This window comes from Equus caballus, chromosome 28 (genome assembly GCF_041296265.1).
Source record: "Equus caballus isolate H_3958 breed thoroughbred chromosome 28, TB-T2T, whole genome shotgun sequence".
NCBI classification, from domain to species: Eukaryota; Metazoa; Chordata; class Mammalia; order Perissodactyla; family Equidae; genus Equus; species Equus caballus.
Genome location: NC_091711.1, coordinates 11,296,436 through 11,322,375, shown reverse-complemented (window position 1 = coordinate 11,322,375; position 25,940 = coordinate 11,296,436). Strand labels below are relative to the sequence as shown.

The following is a 25,940-nucleotide window of genomic DNA, read 5'->3' as shown; positions in this document are numbered from 1 at the left end:
GACGTTTTAGCATTTCTCTCATAAGAAATGAAGTTTTTAAAATCACACTCTATTTCAGAAGATATATTTTAAGAAATATCTAGGCCTTTTAAGCCTTTACCTTTCTCAATATTCTCAAAAAATGAAATTAAAAAATAAAATGGGGGAAATGCTATAGAACAATTACCAGTCATGACTCAGAGAAGCAAACAAGGAAAAGTAGTCCATATTATAAGGTTATGGTAGAGCATAGTACCTGGTTTCAGGGATTCTGAGTCATAGTCCAACAGGTTTTATGAAATTCAGTTTTCCATCCATTCATTGATTATAATGAGTACACAAAAGTCAAATGGAAGCACACAGAAGTGGGCCACAGAGGGCTGGTAAGCACCTGCTGGCTTACTGGGCATGCAGTAGCTTAGAGTATGCCCTTATTTCACTGTGCAACTTCTGTGTAAATGTCAATCTATTTAACTACTTGTGTGCTTGGCAAAAGCAGACGCTTTTTCTTAATAGCCAATACTTACTGTAGAGTAAAGAGAAGAAGTGCTGGAGACCAGTGATAACGAAGAGCCGTGAACTGGAGAGAGCAAAAAAGGACAAGAGGTAAAATAACGAAGTCTGCTCAGAAACACCAGGCCTTTACTGAAAAGTGAAGAATAGGTGGTTAAGGAAATAAACAACAGCTAGATACAAGAATCTGAGGACAATTCTGTTGTCATTTTTTTGAGATCAAAATATCAGGATATAATTCACTGTCTGTCACAATGAATTCATACGGTTTGGCTGATATCCTGAAAGGAAAGGTCGTGGCGATTGTGGTCAGCTGACTTTGTGCCAACGTGATAAATGTCCAGTGGTGACCTGCAAACCATGAGCCAATTCTCATAGCTGTCTAAACTTGTAGTCAGAAGAGACTTCAAATAAGAAGGTGGTAAAGGGGAAAGCGAAAGGAACAGAACTATTCTTTACACTATTTTCACCCTCATGACAAATCTGTGAAATTACAGATGCAGAAATTAGCGCTAAAAAAGTGAGAAAATGTGCCCAAGTTCACACCACAAATGCCTGGCCACCAGAAGCTTAAACTCTGGTTTTACACGTAATTATGAAGGACTAGGACAGCAAGGATGATTTCATTCTAATCAGCCTGAGCTTCTACGTTTAGTTTTATGTTCTCCTGAGTTGATATGCTTCATAATATGTGTGCCACAATTTTCTTTTATGGATACTTAAAGAAATCATCCATTAAATCAAAGAGGAAAAGCTCTCAAATATTATGATCAAATGTGATATTTGAGGTTGTATATTTTAGGAAATTATATACATTTGAACATCAATCAAGCCTCCTGAGTTTTTCAAATAGATTTATTATAAAGTATTCACATAGAACTTTACTGCATTGGATAAGGAAACATAATTTACAAAGCAAAAGCAGATACAACATGAATTCTAAAATGACATGATGACAAAAACTAACATCAGAGGGAGTTTCTGAGAATAAAAGTTGGCAGCATGTGGTAGTTTCATAAGACAATTTTTCCAGTTTATGTATCTTTCTGGTTCTTTGAGGTGTGAAACAAAACATTCACTCTGATATTTGACACAGCTGGGCAAATAGTCTCTAAAATTATGGGGATTTCTGTATGAGAACATTGGATTTATTCTGACCTGTGCTCTAGCCAAGTATTAATCTAAACAATTTCTGGCATATCTCCAAATGCAAAAAGAAACAGAAGGTAATGCAGATCAAAATTTCCTCAAGCTTCGGGCTCCCCAGATGAGAGTTATACTTACTTATTTATTTGCTCTTCAGGAATCCTTGCGATGTGAGTGATGTGATAGTTTCATCTCTGAGTTAAATAACTTCATCTTTGTTTCCCCCCATGCCTACCTTCTTCCATGCTGTCTCTAAATGAGCCTGAATGACTGATGGCACGGGGCCTCTCCTCCAGAGACGTGGCACTCCCGCAAAGCTGGGAGTCATCGTAGAGATCAAAGGACGAGTCTTGGGCTGGGATGCTGTTGGAGCGCATCATGCTGGGCCCAGGAAGGTTAAATTGAGACAGATTGGTTGGGCTCACTGAAAAACAAGCACACAGAGCCTATTATTCTAGGGCCTGCTTGATGAAAATAGTAGGTTGATAGAGTGGGAACGTGATCCCAATTCTGATGGAAACATGAATTTATAGGCTGTCCCTATTTAAGGTAGGCCAAGAGTCTCCCTCTGAAATATTCAGTGCGAGTTACAGCAGAGGCTCTATTTTCTCCTAGTGCTGTCATGGCCAACAGCGTGTCAATTTCTAAAGGGACATTAGACAAAACCACACAGCGACCTCTACTGCTCATGCTGGAAATAGAATAACATGGCATTTTTTTGCTGGCCATTATGAAGAAAAGATTGTCTCCCTAGAGTTTTGAGCCTTCTTTTTGAGAAGAATACATTATTTTAATGGGAAAAGCAAAATAGAAACAAAAATAAAACACAGGAAATCTAAGTTTCCTGAGAAGAGACTTTCGAAGCTTCCAAAGCAAAGACTTTCAGTCATTTTGAGCTCCGAATTTTTGTTCATGGTCAGTACCATCATTATTATCAGAGTTAGGTTATAATCAAGGAAAATATAATTCTTCTTTAAATGAAATATAATGTAATGTACATGGTTTCCATAGCTTGTCATAAGGTTTGCCCCAGAAAACTCTTTTCCGCTGTATCTTAGATCAGATGCACAGTGAGACAGTCAAAGGGCACAAACTTGCTGTACTTCCAAAGCAGTACCTCAAGTCTGTAATTCGAAATAAGAACTTATTTATCTAGTGCCTTTTGCCAAATAGTTCTAATGACACCCACCTTTTTTAGGCCAACTGATAATCAGTAATTTAAAGAAGGATGTGATAGATTAAATGTACAATTACATTGCAAGACCATACTGTTTTAAAATTTGAAATGAAAGCAAAGCAGAAAGGTTGAGAAATATCGTTATCATAAATGCTCATATTAAAGAAAAACAAGCTGTTACAGGTATATGAAGAAGCAGACAGGGACCTCCTAAGATATGAAGGGAATGTTGAGTACTTTCAAAACCTTGGGGAATTTGTGTTATTGGCTTAGAAGAAGTCTGATATCATTTCAAAGCTCGCTATCTTCTTTTTCCTTTGACACAGGCACTACACTTCTTAATATAATTACTGGCTCTCAAAACAATGTAAAATAGGAGGGGTACATACCCTGAGTAACTAAAGGGGAATATCTCCTATTTGCCAGGCACTGTGCTAGATATTTTGTCGGTATTAACGGAATCAACACACAAAACAACCCTCTGATACAGCTAGTTATGGATTGGAGTAAAAGAAGAATGATAAAAAAGAAAGCAACACAAAACTAAGAATTACATCTATGTGTACACATGTGAAACATAATAAAAAAGAAAAACTACGGATTTGCAAAGTGCACAATCCATTGGAAGGAAGGAAAGAAAGAAAAAGAATAAGAAAAGGAGAGAGAGAATGAGAGAGAGAAATCTTCCAGGCCCATTTCAGAGCCAGTAGTGACCAGTTCAATCTGATTACTGATGCTGGCCAGTAGACACACTATAGGACATTCAAGACCTGAAAGTTTATGTTTAAGATCCTAGATTGGAGTAAATAGTCCTATTTTAGGTCCACAGTATAAGCTGACTCTTTGCTAAATAAATTAAGTATTCAATACTTTTGCAGATGTGTCATTTTAACATATATGTTTCCAGAGGTTAGAAGGACATTTCATTCACTGTTTAGTTTTGCATAATTCTCACCAAAATGATTGCAGAGATATCCACGTGAAGTGTCATTCTGGAATTTCAAAACATAACGCTTAGCTCATCCAAGGAGAAATATTAATGAGGATTAGGGTGGACTTTAAAGGGAATAGTTGCATTTACAAACATTTTGATAGCTTCTCCATTGGAAACATACCCATACTACTTAAGAATGTTCACTTAAGTTAATATCTATAACGGGTCTGTTCTTTGGTGTTGTGGTTGAATAGAAAGATAAATATGAGACGGTCCCTGACTTCAAGAGTGGCCCCTAGGGGAGATGAATGAAAGGTAGATATGTTAACCTGTAAAGTAGACCAAGAAAAGTTATATAATAGAGGACAAAAGTATGACTTACAAAGAGAATTTCTTTAATGGGACACAAATTGGTACAGGGCTTTCAATGGTGGCTTTGCTTTCTATTTGCTTCAGGCAAATATCTCAATCTCTATCCTTTAGTTTCTTCATGAATAAAAACAAAAAATTACAGAATAACTGGCCTCAAAGATCCATTTAAAGCCAGGAGACACATTAAAATTTCTAAATAGGAGAGAGAGAGATGTGGCAATCTTTTAGGGAAAAGAAGGGCACTGACTTTGTCTTAAATTATATTTAGAGCAAAGCCACTCTTTTTATTAAATTATATGCTTATTTGTGGTGATTTGAGGAGAACAGGAACTGAGAGAAATGTGAAGAGGGTTTTTAAATGCCTCCAATTCACTCCCTGACTCTGCTACTATATATAAACATATTAGCTAGTGAGTTTACAATATTGTTTTAAATAATAAAAGACTTTTCATGTGGAATCTAATTTTAACTTATTTTGTGGAATCTAGGTACATTACTAGGAATGACAGCTGGAGATTTAGGAAAATCTTTTTGATCTTCTAAAGGAACAACTTCAAAAGTGCGATGTATCTAGATTTAGGTAGTTTCTGCCATTGGTGGGTTTAGAGAAGAGGCTAGAGATGTCATAAGAATTTACATAATAGATGAACGATTCAAGTAGAGGTAGGTCTCCTCTGACTCTGAGATCTATGTGCCCATGAGTATAGAAGAAAGGGTTAATTCCGAATAGCTTGAAGGGTGAATATAGAGAGGGGAATAGAAAGACATTCAAAGTCAAAGGAGCCTTGGGAGCAAAAGCATAGAAGCTTCCCATGGAAAGGTGTTTAAACATCCCTCCATGAAAAAGGCTCATCAAATGTACGGAATCTGGACGTGACAGATTGATAGTAATGCAGAATCTGAACAATTGTCATCACTCATGGGAACATGACAATGAGTCTCACTAGGTTATGAGATCCTCACAAGCACTGTGACAAACAGTAAGTGAAGTTTCATCCTCAATTTTTTTTTTACATGAGTTATGTTCTGCTATGTTTTCTTGAGGAGGAATGGTTTCTGTTATAGCTATCTTGCCAAGAACTATACTATACACACACCGTAGTTTACATTGGTAGCAGCTCAGAGTAGTGTACTGATAATGACATAATTGTAGTGATCTTTAATTTCTTATGTTTGTTATACATGATTTTTTATAAAAATATTTCAAAAAAATTTACTTATTAGCATATTTCTAATAGGTAGAAAGCAAGGATAGATAAAGAAAACATGGATATTGCAACTCTTGAATGTTAGTAATAATAGCTTATCTTACTGATCATTCAGAAAAAATAACGATCAAATTGAAAACAAATGATGACCAAAGTAAAATGTAGGACAATATTATCTATATTCAAGTTAAATAGTTACATTTGATATATTTTTGTAGATTTTAATAATGACCTAACTTTTACTTCTGACTAAATTTTTTTAAAAAAATTTAATAGCACCCACTTTCTTGCCTAATAAATATAAGTTCAGGTGATCTGGAAATATGATCAAAACTCTTTAGAAAAAATTTTCACATTTTTAAAATTAGTCATTTCTTTCTTTTATAAAATAACATAGCAGAGAGATCTCAAAATGTGTGATATGAAGCCACACATGCTTATAAATTCTGGCTGGGCACATGAGAGCATGTCGGCATGTATGGAAAGGCTTCCTTCAAAGGTGCCAATGGGTTAAAGTGCTGAGTGATAAGGGAGAGAGGCAGTAAGACCAATTTCAAATCAACTGCAATTGTCTCTGATAGTGTAAGAAAGGTTTTCCAATAAAAATGGTGAAATAACAGAGTCTATCTAGTTTTATAAGCTCCTGAGTCTTTGCACATCTTAGATCAGTCGTTCCTCACGATCTGACCTAGGTTTTACGCATCCATTCAACAGAAGAGAAAATTGAGGTTAAGTGACTTTGCCAAGGTCAGACATAGTAAGTGGTGAGGTGCTTTGCTTTTTTTTTTTCCAAGGAATAATGGAATACATGGATTTAATCAGAATTATAACAACAGGAAAATTATGGAGTAAGGAGTCAACTAATCAAATTAATGTCAATTAATGAAAAGATTGACAGGAGGCATGAGATACTCAGCAAACTCATAGCATTTTAGGTGATTTGGGTTTGCTTCAGAAGTTGCCTACAATTATATTTTGTTTCATATTTGTTTTACTCTATAAACACATTTTCAATTCAATTCTTTGAAATTAATGTGTTAAGCTTGGCTATGTTTTGTAACTACAACTCAAAGTAAGTAAAAGCTATACCATCCTTTGACATTATGAGGCAAAGAATTCTCATCACCATGTAGGTTTAACAACAAAAACCTAGTGTTTCAAATGAATTAATAAGCTCATATGGAACCATGCCCAAAATAATTGGTTTTCATTGCTAAAAGCTCTATTGTATATAGCAGGAAGAGTTACAATAGAAAAGAAATAGCCTTGGGTGTCCCAACAGAGCTGAAAGTTTATCTTAACTGAATTCTCATATGCTTTTTAAGGAGAGTTTTAACTTTAAAAATGGCAAAAGAAGCTATCTTGGAGTCATGGAGCCACATATTTTTTCTTCTTCCTAATTATTCCTATTTTCTATTTTTCTACAAAAATATTATTAATTTTGTTATAAGGATCTTAAAAAACATCTGAAATAAAAAATAAGGTGATGTTTTGCTGTTTTTAAAGAGGACTCTGAGAAGGTCCCTAGGCTCAAAGTAAGGTGTTCAGGGATCAATTCCTGCCTCTGCCCCTATGAGTGGTGGGATTTTTTTTCAAGTCAAATGACCTCAGTGCACCTCAGGAGCCTAGAGTATAAAATAACAAAAGTATTATTCATGTCAAGTGGTTGTCATGAGCAATAAATTGCATAATTTTTGGAAATTATTTTGCCAACAGTATGCAATCATACAAATAGAAGGTACTGGTGAGGTATCTTTATCCCCTCTTTAAATGAACAATGTTTATAGAGAGAGACCATGGCTCCCATGAGGGTGGGTGGCGATAGGAACAAAATGGAATTGATGTTTTAGAATATTTTACCCAAGTTGGAAAAGTGGTATTTTCCTGTTGTCGAAGATGACATAGCAGAAGGGGAAACCAGAGGCGACTGGTTGCCGGTATCCTGCAGCCCTCCAGTAGAATGGGAACGCAACCACTCCTTGCCTTCTTCTTGGTTGGCCTGCCGAGATGATGGGGTATATCTGCAAAACAGCACAGCTAAGACACTTAAGCACATCTACAAGGGCAAGGCAATACCAGGACAAGAAAACAATTGAGAGGAGCTTACTGTTCAGACTGAACAATATTCTCAAGCAGATTGAATCTAATTATAATTGCTTAGTTCTTCCAGATGATTTGATACCATCTGTTTCAATCTCACAGGAAAAAAATTAAAGGATTTTCAGAAGAAAATTATGCTTCTGTGAGAATGTAGTTGAAAATCATAAGCTATAAGCAGACAGCCAAGTTAATTGAGAAGGACTCAAAAGCATAGTGCTTGGGAGGAGGTGAAGGGGGTGAAAACACAGACTAAAAATGGTAGACAGTGGTAGGCCAGAAGCCAAGGGAATTGGAGTGATGGTCACAGAAGGGCATAGGAAATGGAACACAAATTGACAGATTTTTTTTTTAAAAAAAGAAAACATTTATTTGGTTAAAATGCCACTTGAAATCATGTCTGGATTTAAAAGAAAGGGGGATGGATAAATGGGCTCATCTTATTGAAAAATAAATTTCTGGAACAAAATCTTGAAATGGAATAATTGTAAGCTGTTTGCTGCTGCTGAGGAACTGGAGACAAAAGGGACAACAGGGAAAAGACCTACTCGGCCAGTACTCACTTTCACCAGAGTTAAGTAAACTCTTAGCACCAAAGAGCAGTCAACTCATGTTCATAGAGCAAGATAGCTCTGGTAGCAGTCCACCCTGGATCCTCTCCTCAGATAAAAGCGTGCAGTAAAGGATGGCATGAACTAAATTTTAATTTAATTTTTATGATGAACTTAATAATTATTCTATCATGTAACACTAGACTAATTCATATTTAAATTGATCTGATAGATACCAGCACTCCTGACAAATAGATATTATAACTGTTTTGAGTTTTTACCAAAAAATTTATTAAAAATTCATACCTTAATTAGAGTGTTTGTCCTCTGATGATGAAAATATATTTTCTTTGATTCAAATTAGAGCATCCTTCAACCTTTCAACATTAACTGGCCACATCTGTAGACTATATGGATTTTGAGGTTTTGCAAGCATATGCATCCAATATGCAAAAGTTAGGGAATTTTCAGAAGTGAGTTCTGCATTCTACCAAAAGTTGCTGTCCCCAAAATAATGGCATTTACATTGGATTTCATTTCCTGAGCATTGGCCTCTGTGAGCATCTCTACCCGAGGGCTATCTCACCAACTCCTCAGGCCAGAAAAAACATCAAGATTAAAAATTATTTTATCCTCAGTGTCAGGTGCTTCATTGCAAACAAATAAAGAAAGAGGAAGAGAGACAGTACACAAAGTTTACATAACAACAGAGAAAGGCAGCAATTGTGCTGAGAGAAATATATACCTTAGTCCCTTTTTGGGTAGTGTATTTCTGTCAAGCTGCATGCTGTTAAAACAAAGAAAACCCCTAAGGACATAATGTAAACAAAACTTCCAAATTACACATCCAACAAAAATGGTTCTCTGTTTGAACTACACAAAATAAATTTTTGTAACACAAATTTTGCTTAACTCACTGGAAAAGGCCAAACAAAAGTGACCGGATGTCCACTGTTGTAACACAGGTGAACTCCTTTCTAACCCAGGGTCACTCGATGATAATTCAGTGACAGGATTATTAGAAGACAGATTAAATCATACGTTGGCATAAATCCTCTCTAGACTCTATTTACTGAATGTTATGGTAGTTTTTTCTTCCTCATGCAGCTGACTAGACTTCTGCTACAATTTCACATGCAGGAGAATCGGAGAGGTGAAAATGAGATAAACCTGCTCTGCCTATGTTAAAGTGACAAGTTCCAATGGACAGAGAAGATGTAAAACACCGTTTAATACTTATTTTGTCTTCAAGTTATTTTTAATAAAAATAAAGGCAGATTTATTCCCATTTACATATAAGGGAAGAAAAATAATAGATACTATATATCCGCTTGAAACACAATGCTTCTGACATCATTTCTTTAAACATTTTAATGAAATTAAACTATGCCATCTTTTTGAAATTATTAATTAGGTATTTTAAAGCCTATAAATTTTATTACTCTCTATTTTAAAGAATTCTTAATTGGTTGAAGAACGGGATGAAAGAATGTGTCTGGAGAAAATGAGAAATGGCCTCTCTAAAAATAGAGGAAGAGCATGCTAACAATTAAGCAGGAAAGGTTAGGGATTACTGTTCTAACCTCCGGCATGTGGGTAACCAAGGAATAAAATTAATTTGAATTTTCAGAATTCTAACTCTCTTCCAACAGAACCTCAAATGATCAAAATTAAATACACAGGATATGCACAATGGGGATGATATAAAATGGATGCAAACACGTTGACTTTAAATTGAATTACTCAAAATCAAAGCTAAAATGTTTTCTTCTGTGTGTACGCCATTAGTTAGCCCTGCAATAGAAGGCGTTATACCACTTTAACTTTATTTACTGGGATGTCCACACAAGGTAATTACTATATTATGTAGAGGTCAGTTCTAGTATATATCTTAACTACAGAAAATTTTTTTAGTAGTGTGGGTAAACAGACAAAAAGGAATCATACTGAACAAACATGTGAAACCTCTAAAGATGGAGTACATTGTGCTAGAGCATTAACATGGTCAGAAGACATTTTAAAGATGATCGCTCTCATGTGTGCAAGCTTGTTGAAATTTAACATCGCAGACGAAATTGAAAATAGGCATTGTTTTGCCAATGTGGTCAATTGTATAAAAAATTATATGTTTATAAGATGCAAAGAATTTAATGGAAGAAAAATCAGAAAAATACATTTAAATTTACCAATATAAGTTAAACTTTAAGTAGAAATGTCTGTTTGAATCTGGATATTAATGATTTTATAATGTAGACACTTCCCACAAACCCTGAAAGGTTGCAAATTCATACGCCTGCAAGGGCCAGGCAAACCGTGACCATGAGTGAAGTGGGGGTTTTAGCCAACAGGCTGAGGGGGACAGGCTGTTTGCCCAAAGCCAAGAGTTGCTGCGTAGGATTTCGAAGGCAGGGTTGCCGGATCTGCATTTAAAGACAAGCCAGAAATACGTAAAGTGGAGGACTACTTTAAATTATTTTTAAAGTTTGTTAGGTCACAAAAAATAAAACAAAACAAAAGAAATGCGGACTGGTTACAGCCCAAGGACCACCAATGATCCAGAGAAGCTACAGAGGGAAAATTGCGAAAGAACTTATTTAATTATTTATGTATTATTTTAGTCATTTTAATGAAAAGGAATTTAAACAAAAATTAAAATCTTTATGAGTAACTATCAATTTAATAGTACTAGAATATGAATATGAATAAAGTATTCTGAAATTTTAAACAGATCGTGAACTTATGTACATCTCTATTACATCTCTCTGATTAATTTGTCTTAAGCATTTACGCTTTATTACACTTTCTTTCAGATATGGCGCCTCCGTTTTCTCAGCACCCCTAACATTCTGCTGACTGCTTAATTATAATTGAGCGACGATCCCTGATAGGATCTAATTTTCTCTTCAATAGATCATGAACTTTCTTGAATGTACTTTAAAGGATTAGAATATACTGCTGTTGATGCAATGTTGTTACTAAGAAAGAAAAAGTGTAACTTTCTGCGTCAAAAATTATTTCAATCCAGTAACTTACTAGGAAGAACTAATTAATATTTATATCATAACTATACCTATGAAGCTATTTTACTTTTCACACTTTAACATTCATCAATACATTTTATTAAGAATCAAGGGCAGAACAGTCATTTATTCAAAATTAATTTATTTAAAGTTTACTAGAAGAATTATCTGGCTCTTTTTAATACTAGAATACTCCCATTTGTAAAACTGGTCTGAAATATTTCAAAGACTGAACAACAACAACAACAAAGATTTGCTTAAAGAGAATAAGTAACTGTATATTAGCAAGTGTATTTCTATGGTGAAAATGTATATTGACTTCTGCTAAAATATAGATTGAAGTAAAATACTAACATGGCATTTATGATATATCTAGAAAATCATCAATCTTATATCTGGTTTGATTTTGAGAGTTACTTGGTTACAAATAGTTATTTGAACAGCTTTCTGAGTTTTCAGTGTCTGAATACCAGAGAAATAGGTTGATGGCTAAATGGTCAACTTGTTGTAGTCATATAGATGATTAAGAAATAACCATTATTTTGGAGAATGATTCTGGTCAATAAACAAAACTCTATTTGCAGTGTGCTTGGTTATTTGCATTCCTCACATATCAGTTACCATTAAGGATACATTTATCACAACTATAGGTTGTTAATATACTTTCAACATAATTTGATTTACTTGTTAGAACTTTTGAAAATGACATATGAGGATGCCCACATAAAGTGCGGAAACTCAATTCTAAGATGCTGTAGGAAGCCTAACTTCTTAGATCAAGAATTGAATGCAACAGTACTTACACCAGTGTTTGTGTGTATGCATTGGTCTGTACACAGGCTGTCTATAATGACAAAACGAGCAGGGACATGGACGCCAGTGTTTACATTTTAGTGTCTATCACCCACATTTTAGCGTCTTGTTTCTCTTGGCCTCGTTTTTTGTTTATGAGGAAAAACGTATTTTGTAAGTAGCAACCCACCATAGAAGTATCAAGCATCAATGTTTCAGTTAGTTCTAAAATTCTTTTACCAAGGGGAAGTCTGATTTGCATTGCTGCCCAGGTACCATTGTTAGGGGAGAGGGAAGTAAAGTGGGTTGTAAGCAGTGTTTTGTTTTGGGTTTTGCATTTCACAGAGGCAAGAGAAACAGGGAAGAGTAGAGGGAAATCTTAGATAAAGGGACCACTGGTGCACTGTAGTGAGAGTCTAGGTAAGGGCTTCAGTTGATGTTTTAAAAAGTGATTCTGGGAGTAAGGCTGGAAGTGTAGAAAAGAGGTGATATGTGAGCACCCAGATTAGAGCAAACAAAAGTTCAGGGAGAGGTATAGGGCATCTTCAGTGACCAGTAGTGCTTTTACAAGTAACACAGGTAAGATATGTGGTCAAGACTGTTTCTGAAAGCTTTAGGTGTGCCAAGAAGCAAACAGCACTGTCCCCCAGAGGAAAAGTGGCAGTTTTAAGACATTTTCCTGGGGGAAAGAATCAGTACCAAAATATCTGAGAAAGGATTTTTGGGGGAGAGAATCTAGACCCATTTTGGTCAACAGTGATGCTCTCCGGTAAGTATATTAGGTAAGAAATCGCCTTATTATGTTCTCCATTTTAAGTTAAAACACCAATAACTCATTAAACCTTGTAATGTGATTTATTTCCAAGGGATCTATTTAAAATGTCACTGGTGTTATAATTTTCTCTAAGAATTCATATCTGAGAATTGATATTTTTTCCAATTCAACTAGGATTCCCCAGTGATCCATCTGCTATTTTTCCATCAAAGTGCTAATAAAGTAAATTTAACATACTGCTCAGAGCATAATTGTAGAATCCATTTAAATTTGTTCTTTAAAAATGCTTGTTATCACAAGGAGCTGTGTAGTCCTGAAGCTTAAGCCAAATCATTAAAACGTCTTGAGAAGACATCATTCAATATATAAATACAAGCTTTGAATTTTATTCAAATTGTCTACTGGGTATAAATATATATGCAGTCATATTACAAAACTTAATTATCCAATTACCCTATCCTTAATGGTTTTTTACTCTGCAAACTCGGTAATAACAGCAAATAAAAGGCCCAATGTCATCAATCTCATGGCCTTTCAATCTTACATCCCTTTGCAAAGTGGCGCTCCCACTGAAATCAAGCGAATTTAATGGAGGAGGGGACAGGCACGGTGCGGGGAGGAGGGGATGAGGACTTCATCAATGCCTCCAGAAAAGCTCACCTTTCTGAGAGAGTAGATCTCACACTACCCGTTCTCATGAGCAGGCTCTGAACCTCGTGAGTGCCTGTGGTCAGTCCAGACAGGGAGCCATGATGGCTGAGGGGGAGGTCAATAGACTCAGAGCTCGTATGGAGGCTAGTCATGGACTGGTAACTTGGAGTGTCCTTGCTGCCAGCAGAGGAACTGCTCAGATTGGCAGCCCACACGAGACCACCTGATGTGAAAGAGTGAACCGATGCTGGGCTGGAAGCCAACGAGTGACTTAAGCTTATAACATCTGTAGTTAAGTCTGAGGGTTTATTGAAGAGAGGGCTGCTGCTGCCACTTAGCCCACCAGCACTGCCCATGCTGCCCGTACCAGACGACGGTGACTCCAGACTGCCTTGCCGCGCTAATGTGGTACTAGGACTGGGCAGTACTGAGGAGGATTTCACACCCTCAGTATTAGGTGCAGAGGCAGATTTGCCACCTGCCTTGGCACCAAACAACCTAAAAGAAAAACAAATAACAACTTCAGTTGTTCCAAGAAACTAATATCCACATTTACCATTTAGGGCTACAGTACACAGAGCCAGTGTGCTTCGGTGCACTGAGCTACCAAGCACCTCCTGTCTCTATGCAAATGAACTCTACAAGCTTGAACTTCTTAATCTAGTGCCAAAAATCTCTCATATCCCCATGAGGGTAAGTTGGTACTGGGCTGCCACCCAGGGGGTGGTCGGAAGTGGGCAAAAGAAAAGTTAAACATTCATGAAAATCCCTGGCTTTCACAATTTAAGTGATCATGAGAATCTTTCATAAAAATTAAATAGTTTAACTATACTCGCTCTTACCTATTTACAGGACCATTATGATGAAACAACTTCTATGCATTCAAGATACAACATTTAAACAATTTTTTTTCCATTTTAACATTTTATTCAAAATCTAAAAGGAATGCTTAAGGCGAGCTTTAGGAGGTTACGTTGCATATCTGATGGCCTGAACGACTGTCAGAGAGTAGCAGATTAGAAACAATACTAGACATTGTTGGCAACATGTCAGTTTGTCTGTATTTTCCCCAAGAAAGACCAAAGGGTTTTATGTCAGTTGCCAGTATATTCAAATACATATTTATAATACTGATTTGAAACATAGTAGGTGCTAAGTTAGATGCTGGAGTTTGGTTCAGAAAACATTTTAGTTTTGTAAATGAAGCAGATGATATAATCAAATTTATGTAAATATGGAAATAAAGTGATATGAAGTAATGGCATAATGATTACTAATTAAGTTGCAATGAAATCCATATTTCCCATAGAGAAATATTTTACGATGAATATGAGAAATTGTTTCATAGGTAATGGGCCACTGGAGGGCACTATTAGCTTCTACTTAAGCAACAAATAAACTACAAGCCATCATACTTTCCAATGAGAATCTACATTTCAAAAAGCCAGTTTTGCAGGATTAATATTTCTTCTGAGGAATATAACCTCTAGGCTTTTCAAACAAGCACATATCTGAGATTGCTTGAAATGTAAAAGTAATTTCAAGACCCTTTATTTCCCAGATATCAAGGTTTTTGATTTAGTCAGTAAAATAAACACTAAAAATACTTAACATGTGACAGACTATAAATCATACACTATCATTTCATAGATGAGGAAACAGACCCAGAGAGATTTAACTATTTGTCCCAAGTCTTTAACTGTATGTACTTTCCTGACATAAAACACACTGGTATTTAAACACAGTGATATCTCAGAGCAGAACTCCACATACTCAACACCAGAGACAGTCCTGGTCCAGAAACCAAGTCACGCTGCTTACCAGAGAGATGTCACAGAAAGCTGGTGAAGAGTTAGAAAACCTAGCCCATACCTTACTTCTTATCCTGTACCAAACATCTGAATGTTTTCAAATTCTGTCAATCACATCATACCTTGATATTCATTAATATCTCAAGATATGGTACTGTATAAATCTGGCCAATGCAATCTGTTAGAAGGAAAACAACTTCATCTACATTCATGATCATTGACTTGTTAAGAGCCAGCAAGATAAGAAATACTGGAAGTGAATACCAATAGCCATAAAAACCTATTTTGTTTTTTAATTGTGGAAAGAAGGGATGGAAATCTACGGAAATTTCATAAGCTATTACTGTATTTTATCACTACCCCTAGGTATTGCCATCTGCTTTTATGTCTCTCATAAATGCTGTTTGTGTTGCTAATATTACAACGATAATAAAACTGCAAAGTTTGAGCAGTCCTCAAAGTGAGGCCCATTGTTTTGCTATTTATATGATCAGCTTCTTAGAACTCACTAGACTCAGAAACTGAATAAAAGATTCTAAGATATACGTATCTTAGAATACATATATTTAGGATATATGAATAATCTCTAAAGTATCTTCTATAGGTTAGGATATAAGACGTACATATATATATATATCCTAAGATACAGCTTTTATATTTTCCCAGCATCCTTATATGCATCCTTACCTTCGAAATGTAGGTGAGGCAATATCAGGATACTTGGATCCTGGCTGCCTGAGGCCTTGTGTCCCACAGGCACTGGCTGAGGTGGGGCTGGACTTGGGGGAACCTGATAAAGAAACACTCTCTGAATCTGAGACTGCTACTTTTTCCTTTTCCTTGTCTGTTTGGTTGACAGTGACGGGACTGGAGCGCCCTGACCCAATCTTAGTGGGTTCTCTCAGTTTCGAGGTGGTAGCACCAGCTGACTTGCTGCTGACATTGGAATCAATACTGCTGGTGCTGGATCTGTGGCCACCTCGGCCGGGAATGCCACTAGTGCTGGATTTGGAAGGGCGGGGCAAGCTGCGGTACTGTAGGGAAGTCTTCGAGCTAACATGCAGCCCAACATCATCCTGATTCTGTGAACCGTCCAAGCTGGTTTTTCTCCCTGCATTTGACTTCCCACCAATGGCAGCAGATTTGGGAATTTTCCCCAGCGTTGCTGAGCCACTTGCTATGGTCGCTCCACTGCTGGTGATCATGGTAGATGACCCCACTCCACTTGGTTTCTTAAATCCAAAGGAGCTGGTGGCAGTTGATCTTCCAATGCCCGAGGGGGGCTTCTTTCCTTCATCTCCACTGCTCTTTCCTGCATCTGATGGGGACCTTTGTAGAGACGATCCTTTCAGAGGAGTTTTCCCTTTCTCTGAAGCTTTGGCATCATCGGTTTTCCCTAATTAATGAGAAATACACAAATATATGTACCTGCACATTTTGATTTGAAAATATTTCTTTAAAAAATGTATAAAATGTGAATATGTCTTTATATTACTTCAGTTGCTAAATTTCACATCTAAGTTTTAGATCTAAGTTGGCATGTACTCTAATATACTGGAAGGATTACAAAGCTACAAAAATATGGCTGTCAGAGGAAACGTGATGAGAAATCAAGGAGATAAAACGATAATGTATTTTTACTACTTATTATTGTCTTACATCTTGCAACTCTTGTTTTAGAAGGATAGCACTTAATCTTATCAAGCTAAGTGTTAGATAAAGAATTCATCTGAATATCTGTGAGATGATTATCTTCAGAGCGCCCTGTTACATCAGTACTTCAGATGACACTATTTAAAATTAGGCACTACTTAAAAAATAGGGAGAGGGTCTTTAAAAAAACAAGGGATGGTATAATTGGCAGAATTATTTCACTCTCTTCTTTCATAAAGTCTAATTCACAAATGATGTTTTAAATCTCCAGCATTCCAACCATTAGATTAGCGTGATTGCTCTTGCCTCTCAGAGTTGTTGTGAAACCTTGTGGCCTATTAACATAAATATTCCAAACTTTTATAAGGAAGTCAGATCAAAAGCAATCTTATTTTTATCAAGCCGCCTTATTTTATCTCCACATGTCCAGAAATATATGGCAAAATAAAGACACCCAATAGCCCCAAATTATGACCATGCTCTCTAGAGATGCCTACATTATTATATTCATGTTGACTTATAAGATAAAGTACGTGAAATTTAGAGAGAAAAAAGTATTTATTCAGAGAAGAATCTGATTTAATTAAAAAAGAGAGAGAAAGCTGTTACTAAAGAGAACAAGGATCAAACAGAAAGAAGAAAGTAAAACCCTTCTGCATTAATAGTTGCCAGATGACAAGCCTACCAGGCGTCTTGAGTGCACCCGGCCCAGCTTTCCGCCCCGATGGCGCTCCTCCGTGGGCAGACGCGCCTCTTCTCCAGGACCCTGTCTGTGAAACAGAGAGGGCGGCTTTCTGCCCCCCCTGCTCAGGGTCATCAGGAAGTCCTGAGGAGACGCCCTTCCACTTGCCACCACCATCCCCCTGGCTGTCAAAGTCCTCTTCTGTTTTTTTCAGCTCCTCAGTACTATCCCACGTCTCATCCGTTGCAGAACGTTTCTCTGAATCTGTCTTCAGCTATGAAGAAAATATTACAGAAAAATTTTGTGCAGAAAATCTATGAAATGTGAATTAGGCACTGGCATGTACTTTCAGGTAACTGGTTAAGAAAAAGAAGTGCTGATTTATATTTCAAAAGAATTCCAAAGACTCTTCTATTTTTATCTATGTCTTCATTTAAGTTTCATTAATTTTGGCCACATAATTCTCACTTGCACAGATTAGAGAATGTCAGAATAGATGTGTGCAGAAAACCCCAATTGAACACTCCAGAGAGAAAGAAATTTTCTATGTCAAATCTAACAAGGAAAAGTGAGACAAGACAAATCTTAATTATCTAATATCCATTCTTGATTTCTCATTCTCAAGAGATACAGTCATGTATTTCAGAGATCAATATAAAATAATCAAGAACTATGCAAAATTAGACTATTTAAACAATTTTTGATCTCTAAACAAATGTATCAACATTATAAAAAGAGATATAGCAATATAAGTCTTCCTGGGTCAGATTGTAATCAATAGAAAATATCTATATATGCGAGCTGCTTCAGTTTTTGCAATTATTTCAGATTAAGAAGTGGTGCTACATTTTAATCTAATATAAAATAATTTGGGGAAAACACTGGCAGACACACTGGAAAAAGAGGGAAGGCAATTCTCACCTGAGTGCTCTTCCTGGAAGGGACGGTGATGTTGGAGTAAGAGCTGACTGATGACGTGGTGTTCAAGTCGTCGGTGCTGATGTTATCCAGGGTGTCACTGAGACCACTGCTTACCGAACTGCTGTCGTCCCAGCTAAAGGCAAGACAAGCAGCAGAAGTGAACTAAACACACGATGTACAATGCAAGTCTCCTATATTTCCATATAATATTTATCACGTACTAGGAAGACAACCCTTTTTTTTTAATCTTATGATGAAAAATTATTCACTTTTCATTTTTTGAAAATCATATTAATAAGACTTGAGTGCAGACCTGAGAATAACCTTATCTGATATATGCAAAGAATCCACGTCTAGAGCAGATCCTGTGGATCATTTATGGAATGAAGGAAAATACTGCTAGAAATATTGCATGGTATCAGGAAAGAATAACATTACCGATTAACTTTTTTTTCCTGAAAAAAGCAACCAGGAGTCACATAGCATGTAAGAATTCATCCTGTGCTCTAAAAATTAAAAACGAAAAAAAACAACAACTGTGCTTTATTCAGGAACCAGAAAGTCATTCTTCTTTCTTCTACTTCAGCAACAACTTTCAATCATTCACCAAATCTTGAATACTGAGTCCTTTCTATCGTATCATCCCTCCTCCACACCTCATGATTCCTGGACAAGACACCATCTCCTCTTCTCTGGCCTTCCTGCCTCGGGTCTTTCTCAATACAACTTCATCTACTAAGCTGGCAGGAGTGATCAAAAATTCACACCTGGCCATGTCACTCCTCTGCTTAACACTCTTCAAAGACTTCTCTTTACCGAAGTAGTAGATTCCAAAATGGATTTCACCTGCCCTGCAGGGTGCACAAGGCAATCTGCTTGGGCATAAGAAACATATCTGAAGTTCTGAATATATTTGTTTATAATCTAAATAAGAATAAACAAAATAGGCTATATCAATATTCACGAACAGACATAGGGACCCTCACTCAGTCAATCCGTGAGATGATGCAGAAGTAACGTAAGATGAGCAGGATAACCTGAATGAAGATGTGAGCTCCACAGTGTGCACGGGTGAATCACGGTTCTCTCACTTACGGGCTGGTTCTCAGTCTATTGTGATGTACTGTTGCTTACCTACACAGTACTAATCGAATTCATGCACATTGCATATGGATATTAGATATAGACAAAAGCTAAGTCTCATAAAATGGACAAGCAGCTTAAAAAATCTCTTGCAAATAATCCACACACTGAAAAGAATGTCCATAATGAAATCACAAGCAAACTACAAAGGAATGGTGAAACGACACTTTCCTCCTCTGGTATGTGTACTCTATGAGTCACATCATAAATTCAGAATAATCGTGATGTATTGAGATCATATATGAAACCAATTAGAAAAGCAATTATCAAAAAGAAAATCTGAAATTGAATTTATAGAAAATATTGTTAATGATGATCCCTTTCCAGGTGTTTATTTTTCTTGAGATATTAGCTACTGATAGCGTAAAGCATGATTATCAAATACATTTATAAATCATATTATCAATAATTGTATTTTTAATGAGAGCAAAAGGGTATTTTGTATGATGTTGCAAATATCTGTCATCTTCAGCTGCTCAAATCTTTTGAATACCCTCCCTACATCTTATTTTGATAATTTCTCACATTAGGAGTCTTACCTTCCCAAGGTAGACTGCAAAAAATTCACATTTCCAGACTCCCTTACAGACAGATACAGCATGTAACACAGGGCTTATGATATGCACCCAGAGTCACAAACGAGAAAAACAATCTTCCGGCAGACACAGTAGCAGAGTCACTTGATTCTCCTCTACCAGCACTGGCAGATACCTAGTCTCCAGTTCCGAGGGTCAGAGGAGCCCAGCAACGCCCTGGGACTGTGGTTGGCTAAGAGCCTGCTAAGAGCCTGTTCTGCAACCACCCCGATTATTCAGAGAGACTTCTAATATCCTTTAATCCCTTAAATTAGCCAAAGTAGCTTCTGTAGTTTGTGACTAAGAATTTTTATCAATACATTCATAATTTTCAAAATATTAATTTCCTCTTTAGTATACCTTTAAATTTGTTCTTCCATATGTTGTATTATGCATTAACTGTCTTCTCACAGAAACACATGCACATAAATTATAAAAATATACATATACACACTTTGGCAGCCACTAGTCTAAAGCAAAGTTGAGGCTCCTTAAAAAGACATACAGGGCTTTCCATCTTGTGCCCCTAGCCTACCTGTTTAGCTTAAACTCTTTACATCCCCTGCCACACATTCTGCACTGAGAGCTGCTCTCAGTCCCCATCCCATCAAGTTGTTTTCAACCTCTGCCTTTGATCAAGCTACCCCTCTGCCTATCTGACTTACCCATACTCACTATGAAGAGTTCCAGTGTCCCATCTTCTAGGAAGAATCCTTCCCTCTGTGCTGTCAGGTTGGGTCAGGCAGCTGTCCTCTGCACTGCCACAATACTACACACAGACTTTACAGGACTGGATTTAACACAGTGTTCTGCAAATCTATAAAAACCTGTCTAAATGAACCGTTATCCTGTGAGTTTTCTGAGCACAGAACTACATTTTCTATGAATTTCTATTGTCTAGATCAAAGATGAATACATAAATGTTGAGGTAAAGTCTCATGTTTTATTGAGGTTAAGAGAAAGGCAGTTACAGAGGTAATCTTCATACTCATACGAAATGAATTTTTAAGGAATACCTAGCACAATATATGCAGTATTCAAAGAGTAAAATTAAACCGAAGGTAAAATTTCTGAGTACTTTTAAAGTGATTATTTCTCTGGCAAGAAAGACAGAATCAATCTTTCTAACAATAGCTTCTACAAACATAAATCCCAGCATCAGTGACTATCAGTCAAATGCAACAACTCTTACTGGAAGCATAATAATCACTGATGTTTTAAAACCATTAAAAGTCTCAAATGAACACAATGACTTTGTGGTTAAAATGATACAAATGAAAGAACCGAATAAGATATAAAGTTTCAATCTCCCATTAGAAAAATAAAAAATATGTCAAACTAACAAATATAATATCATAGACATGAAGAATGAATTTCCAAATTTAGCTTGGTACAATGGATTCACAGAATTAAAGTCTTTCATTAGAGCCTTTTTAGTGGTGCACAGCGAGTGTATTCACTTAAACTGCTACTCTGACTTTCCTGGCTCCCAGGGCTGTGTGGGAAGCAAAGAATCACTTCTATACATCATTTTATAATATTTTCCATTTTTCCATCTCCTCAAACTGTTTCACCTTTAAGATCTCAAATTCTGCAATCTCACTTTTGGACCACAACCTTCCACATTTTCAGCACTCTAAAATCTACTGATTCCTAATTTTTATATCTAATTTATAGTTAGTTCTTGTTATCTATTTTTAATAGCTTTCTTGTGTCTTTTCCTCCACTGAGTTCTTTTCGAAATGATGAAGCATCCAAAGATGCTAGCACAAAAAGATCACTCAAGTGATAGTCTAACCAGTACACTATTCCAGTTATTGCCACCCTCGTGGTCGTCCATCTCTGTCCCAACTCTACACTAATTAAACATATGTTTTCTCCATATCTCCATTTTGGAAAATGACAACAAAATCAACTAATTAGAATGACTAATATAATAATATATATATATGTTTTATTATGTATAATACCTAATTTAATGACTGAATGCATATAGGTTCTAGTTATCTAACCTCAGGTGATTCCTAGGGCTACTTGGGAATTCTGTTTTAACCTGAAGTAATTTTCTTCAAATTCCAAAGACATAGTGTTATTTCTCTCTTCTTCCTCTGGATTCTAAGATCTCCCTCCTAATATTTTACACAAATTGCTTTCACAAGGGTCAATACATCCATGAATTGAGGACTTCCTCTGTGTCCTATTCTTCTAATTTCTTAATATATATTATCTAATCCTCAAACAAATCTATGAGACAGGCATTATAAAGATAAAGAGGTTCGGGTAGGTTAAATGATGCACTCAAGATCTCATGATGGAGCTGGGATTTGCACCCAGGATATGTCCCAAAGCTTGGTTAATACTATGCTCCCCTGCCTCCCATCTTCCACCCTATGTCTTTTGAAATATACCCATGACAAGCCTGTACAGGCTCTTTGCGAACCTCACTAGCATCCTCAGAATCTACTTTTCCCTCTTATTTGGGATTCCTTGAATTCCTCAATATTCAGAACTTAATTTTAATTCATCTTACACAGTCTTTCTTAGAAATTTCCTAATCTACAGCTTCAATATCCCTTTATGATTACGATACTCAAATTCACATCTCCAATCCAGACTTCTCTCCTGACTACAAGATCACTGTTTCCAGCCTCGCAGTGAACAGTTTCTCGAGGACATCCTGTCAGTATCTCAAATTCACTCTCCTAAATTACATCATTTCTCTTTAAAAATTCTTCTCCCGTTCAGTTATTGGCATTACCTGTTAATCCTTCTGCCATAAAATATTAGTATTACTGCCTATCTTGGTTCCATCTTAGTCAAGTTGTCTCTAATCCTTGAAAATCCTTCTCAGCTATAGATAACACATCTACACTTTTGTTCCACATCTCCACTACCCATGCTTGTCCTTCCTTGCATAAAAGCTATTAGTAAGTATCCGTTCTTATTCATTAAGTGCTGAATAAATTTCAGCTCCTCTCCTTGAAGAACTCAGTGTTTACTGTGGAGGACAAGAATTTAAACAAATGATTATAATATAAAACGTTAAGTGTTGTAGCAGAGGTGAGGCTGAATGTGTTGCAGGACAGAGCCACTATCACTTATTTAAAGAGCTGATGAATTTCTTCATGATAGGGATATTGCAGAATGATCAGATGAAGTCTGTCTTAATCACTACATTGTAGCATATGTCACCTGTTATAACCATTTTGGGGGCCTTTTCTATATTCTTGGTCATAATCTGAATTACCCGAAGTCAGGGACCGTGTTGTATTTGTCTTTATAACCATAGCAAATAACATGGTGTGTGCTATTGAATACATGACTAGTAGATGATTGTTAAAAAATGAAATCATTTTACTTTTGAAAATGCTACTTCTATCTGATGTTAAATTGGATTGAATCCAATAAAAAATGTAGACTTTGAGAAGAATTGTTCAACATATTTCTTTGCTAAGCAATCTTAACGAAGCAAATTTTGATTGATGACATTATTTTCCTAATCTTAAAGTTCTATGATTTTTACTTTCATCCTTGATTTTGTAGATACCAGAATTCTCCCTGGCTAGGATGCTACTAATCTTTATGGCCTGTTTAGTTAAATTGAAAAAGTTTCATAGAAAATAGGTTTTTATTACTAGAAAAAATAATTTACTCACATAATTAGCTCTAAGTAGTAGGTCTCAAATCTCATTAACATATTTTCTCCATCCTTTCATTTTTAATTTCATTTAGATGTGCTAGGAATTCTTGACTATATTCTTTATAAAAGGGCCACTCCTTTTCTCCTCTAAGTTATGGTTCTATCACTCTGCTAAATTTTTATCAATAATCTAGGACAGCACAATAAATTACAAATCTGCTTTACCTTATCAACATGGCTTGCATTTACATGTTGGGGTGTTTCCAGTTTTGAAATACTATGAATAAAGCTGTTAAGAACATTCACATAGATTCCACTTGTGTGGCATTTAGAAAAGGCAAATCTATGGACACGTAGGACAGATCAGTGATTGCAGTGGTTAGGAGTGGCGGAAGATTTGTGGTGGCTGTTACATGAGTTGATGCATATGTCAAAACTCAGAACAGTAGAAAAAAAATTACTGTATGTAAAGTAAAGAAAAGAATGTAGCCAATTAATCTGTTGACAAATTACAATTTGGATACACCATTAGATTACTAAATATTCTAATAGGAAAATAATTGTTTTGGCATGTCTTTCCCTTTTTATATGTTTAGTGCTCAACAATTCACTGGGCCGGGGATCTGTTTTACTTATCTGTAGTGCATTTGTAGCTCTGGCCCCTTGTTTACCTCTGGATTCACACTCAGAAGCAGGTCTGCTCAAAAACAAGTGTGTTACATTTTGAAGGTCTTTTTTTTTTTTCCTTTTCTGTCTTTTATTCCTTTTTATGATGAGGAATTCTGAAATTTTAACTAAATAACTGTTAAAATAATTTGTCAGGTTTAAAACTAATCTCAGAGGAAAATGCTAGTCCTGTTTGTAGGTAGCTTTTCACTACATTCCTATTTTCTAGTGTCATGGCATTCCATACAGCAGGAATTTAATCATGCTCTTTGATAGCTCATATTGCCAGATCAACTGTCCTACTTATACACACACATATAAAACACAGTGATTTTCTTTGAACAAATAACTAATTCCTATGCTTTATACATTCAACAGTAACCTCAGTCTCAATTTGCTAGCTGAATAAATATTCTATTAATGACACACATGAACATGCTTATTACTACTGATTCCTCTAAATTCACTCTGTTCCAACTCTAATTCAACTACAATCATAAGAACGCTGTCTACTAAGGTGATATTATTTCAGATTTCTATAAAAACATCTTTTTAGTCCTAAACTTTTAACAATATACTTCATTAGCTTGTTTTATTAAAATAAGAACTAGCCATATAAACAATGTTTATGTATCTCTTGAATGTCCTGACTATATACCATTCGGCTATTTACAAAATGTAACCATGGATATTATAATATTTGTCAGTATCTGAGTGTTCTCAGGTCAATGCTGTTGGAAGAGCACAGAACAAGGGCCTGAGGATGCCATAGTGTTCCAACAGCATAATGTGCTTCCTCCGGGTGCCAGCATGTGCCCCTCTCTCATGCGTTATATCCATATGATATACACACAATTCTTAATGCTGAGAGTAATCATACAGTTGGACTCTATATCACCAACCATAAATAGATTACTATATACTGCCTTAGATTCCAGGATGCCACTCCCACTTATGTCTCAGTCCTCTAGACATCACTTTGATTTATTAGACAGGTCTTCAACCAAGGCCTAAATTCGTCCCCCACCATACCCTCATTCACTCTGAATTCTAGACTAAAGCTCATATATCCTTGGTTCCATTTTCAAGAACTTCAGGGATACAAAAAGTTAAATGTCAAGCAAATTCAACATTTTTTATATATGATTTAGACACAAATTCTGAGGTCAAGTTTGCTATTGGTAAATAATGTAGATAATGTAAAGTATTCACTCCAGTGCTTGAGACCTACAGACATCCAACAAATATACAGTATCTTACACGAGATGTTTATAGGCACTGTCAGACACTTAGACAAATGTGGAGATTTTCATTTCATTTCATACACAAATGTCTATCATAAAGTGGGGAGTTTTTTAAGGTATGAGTGAGGCAGCAGGAATAGAAAAAATCTAGAAGCTGGAAGAAAAGGGTACAAACCCCTAAAATTTCATCGGCATGTCAGAGGTCCAATGTCAAAATTCTCATGAGATAAGACATACCAAATAAAAAATTTGTTCTCTTCCAACCTAGAAATTGGCAAACATTATAATAATATATTATAAAGTACAAGTTCTAAGGATTTTACTAAATATTTCTTAAGACAAACAATAATTATTTCATGAAAAGAAAAATGAAGTAATCTTAGCTATCCA

General features: G+C 36.0%; 1 protein-coding gene across 20 annotated transcripts in view; it reads right to left on the bottom strand.

The window, feature by feature from the left end:
* The window catches only part of NAV3 (neuron navigator 3), a 776,877-nt gene that overhangs the window by 68,302 nt on the left and 682,635 nt on the right, over positions 1-25,940 (bottom strand). For 9 of the 20 annotated variants that reach the window (XM_070254197.1, XM_070254199.1, XM_070254205.1 and 6 more), the window contains 8 exons: positions 18,283-18,415; positions 17,365-17,635; positions 15,714-16,422; positions 13,225-13,713; positions 8,723-8,764; positions 7,190-7,350; positions 1,874-2,062; positions 507-559 (listed from right to left, as the gene is read on the bottom strand). In XM_070254197.1, the coding sequence (XP_070110298.1) occupies positions 507-559; positions 1,874-2,062; positions 7,190-7,350; positions 8,723-8,764; positions 13,225-13,713; positions 15,714-16,422; positions 17,365-17,635; positions 18,283-18,415 (2,047 nt within the window). The remainder of the gene's footprint in view (positions 1-506; positions 560-1,873; positions 2,063-7,189; positions 7,351-8,722; positions 8,765-13,224; positions 13,714-15,713; positions 16,423-17,364; positions 17,636-18,282; positions 18,416-25,940) is intronic. The other 11 variants (XM_070254207.1, XM_070254204.1, XM_023631455.2 and 8 more) reach the window with 3 other exon arrangements.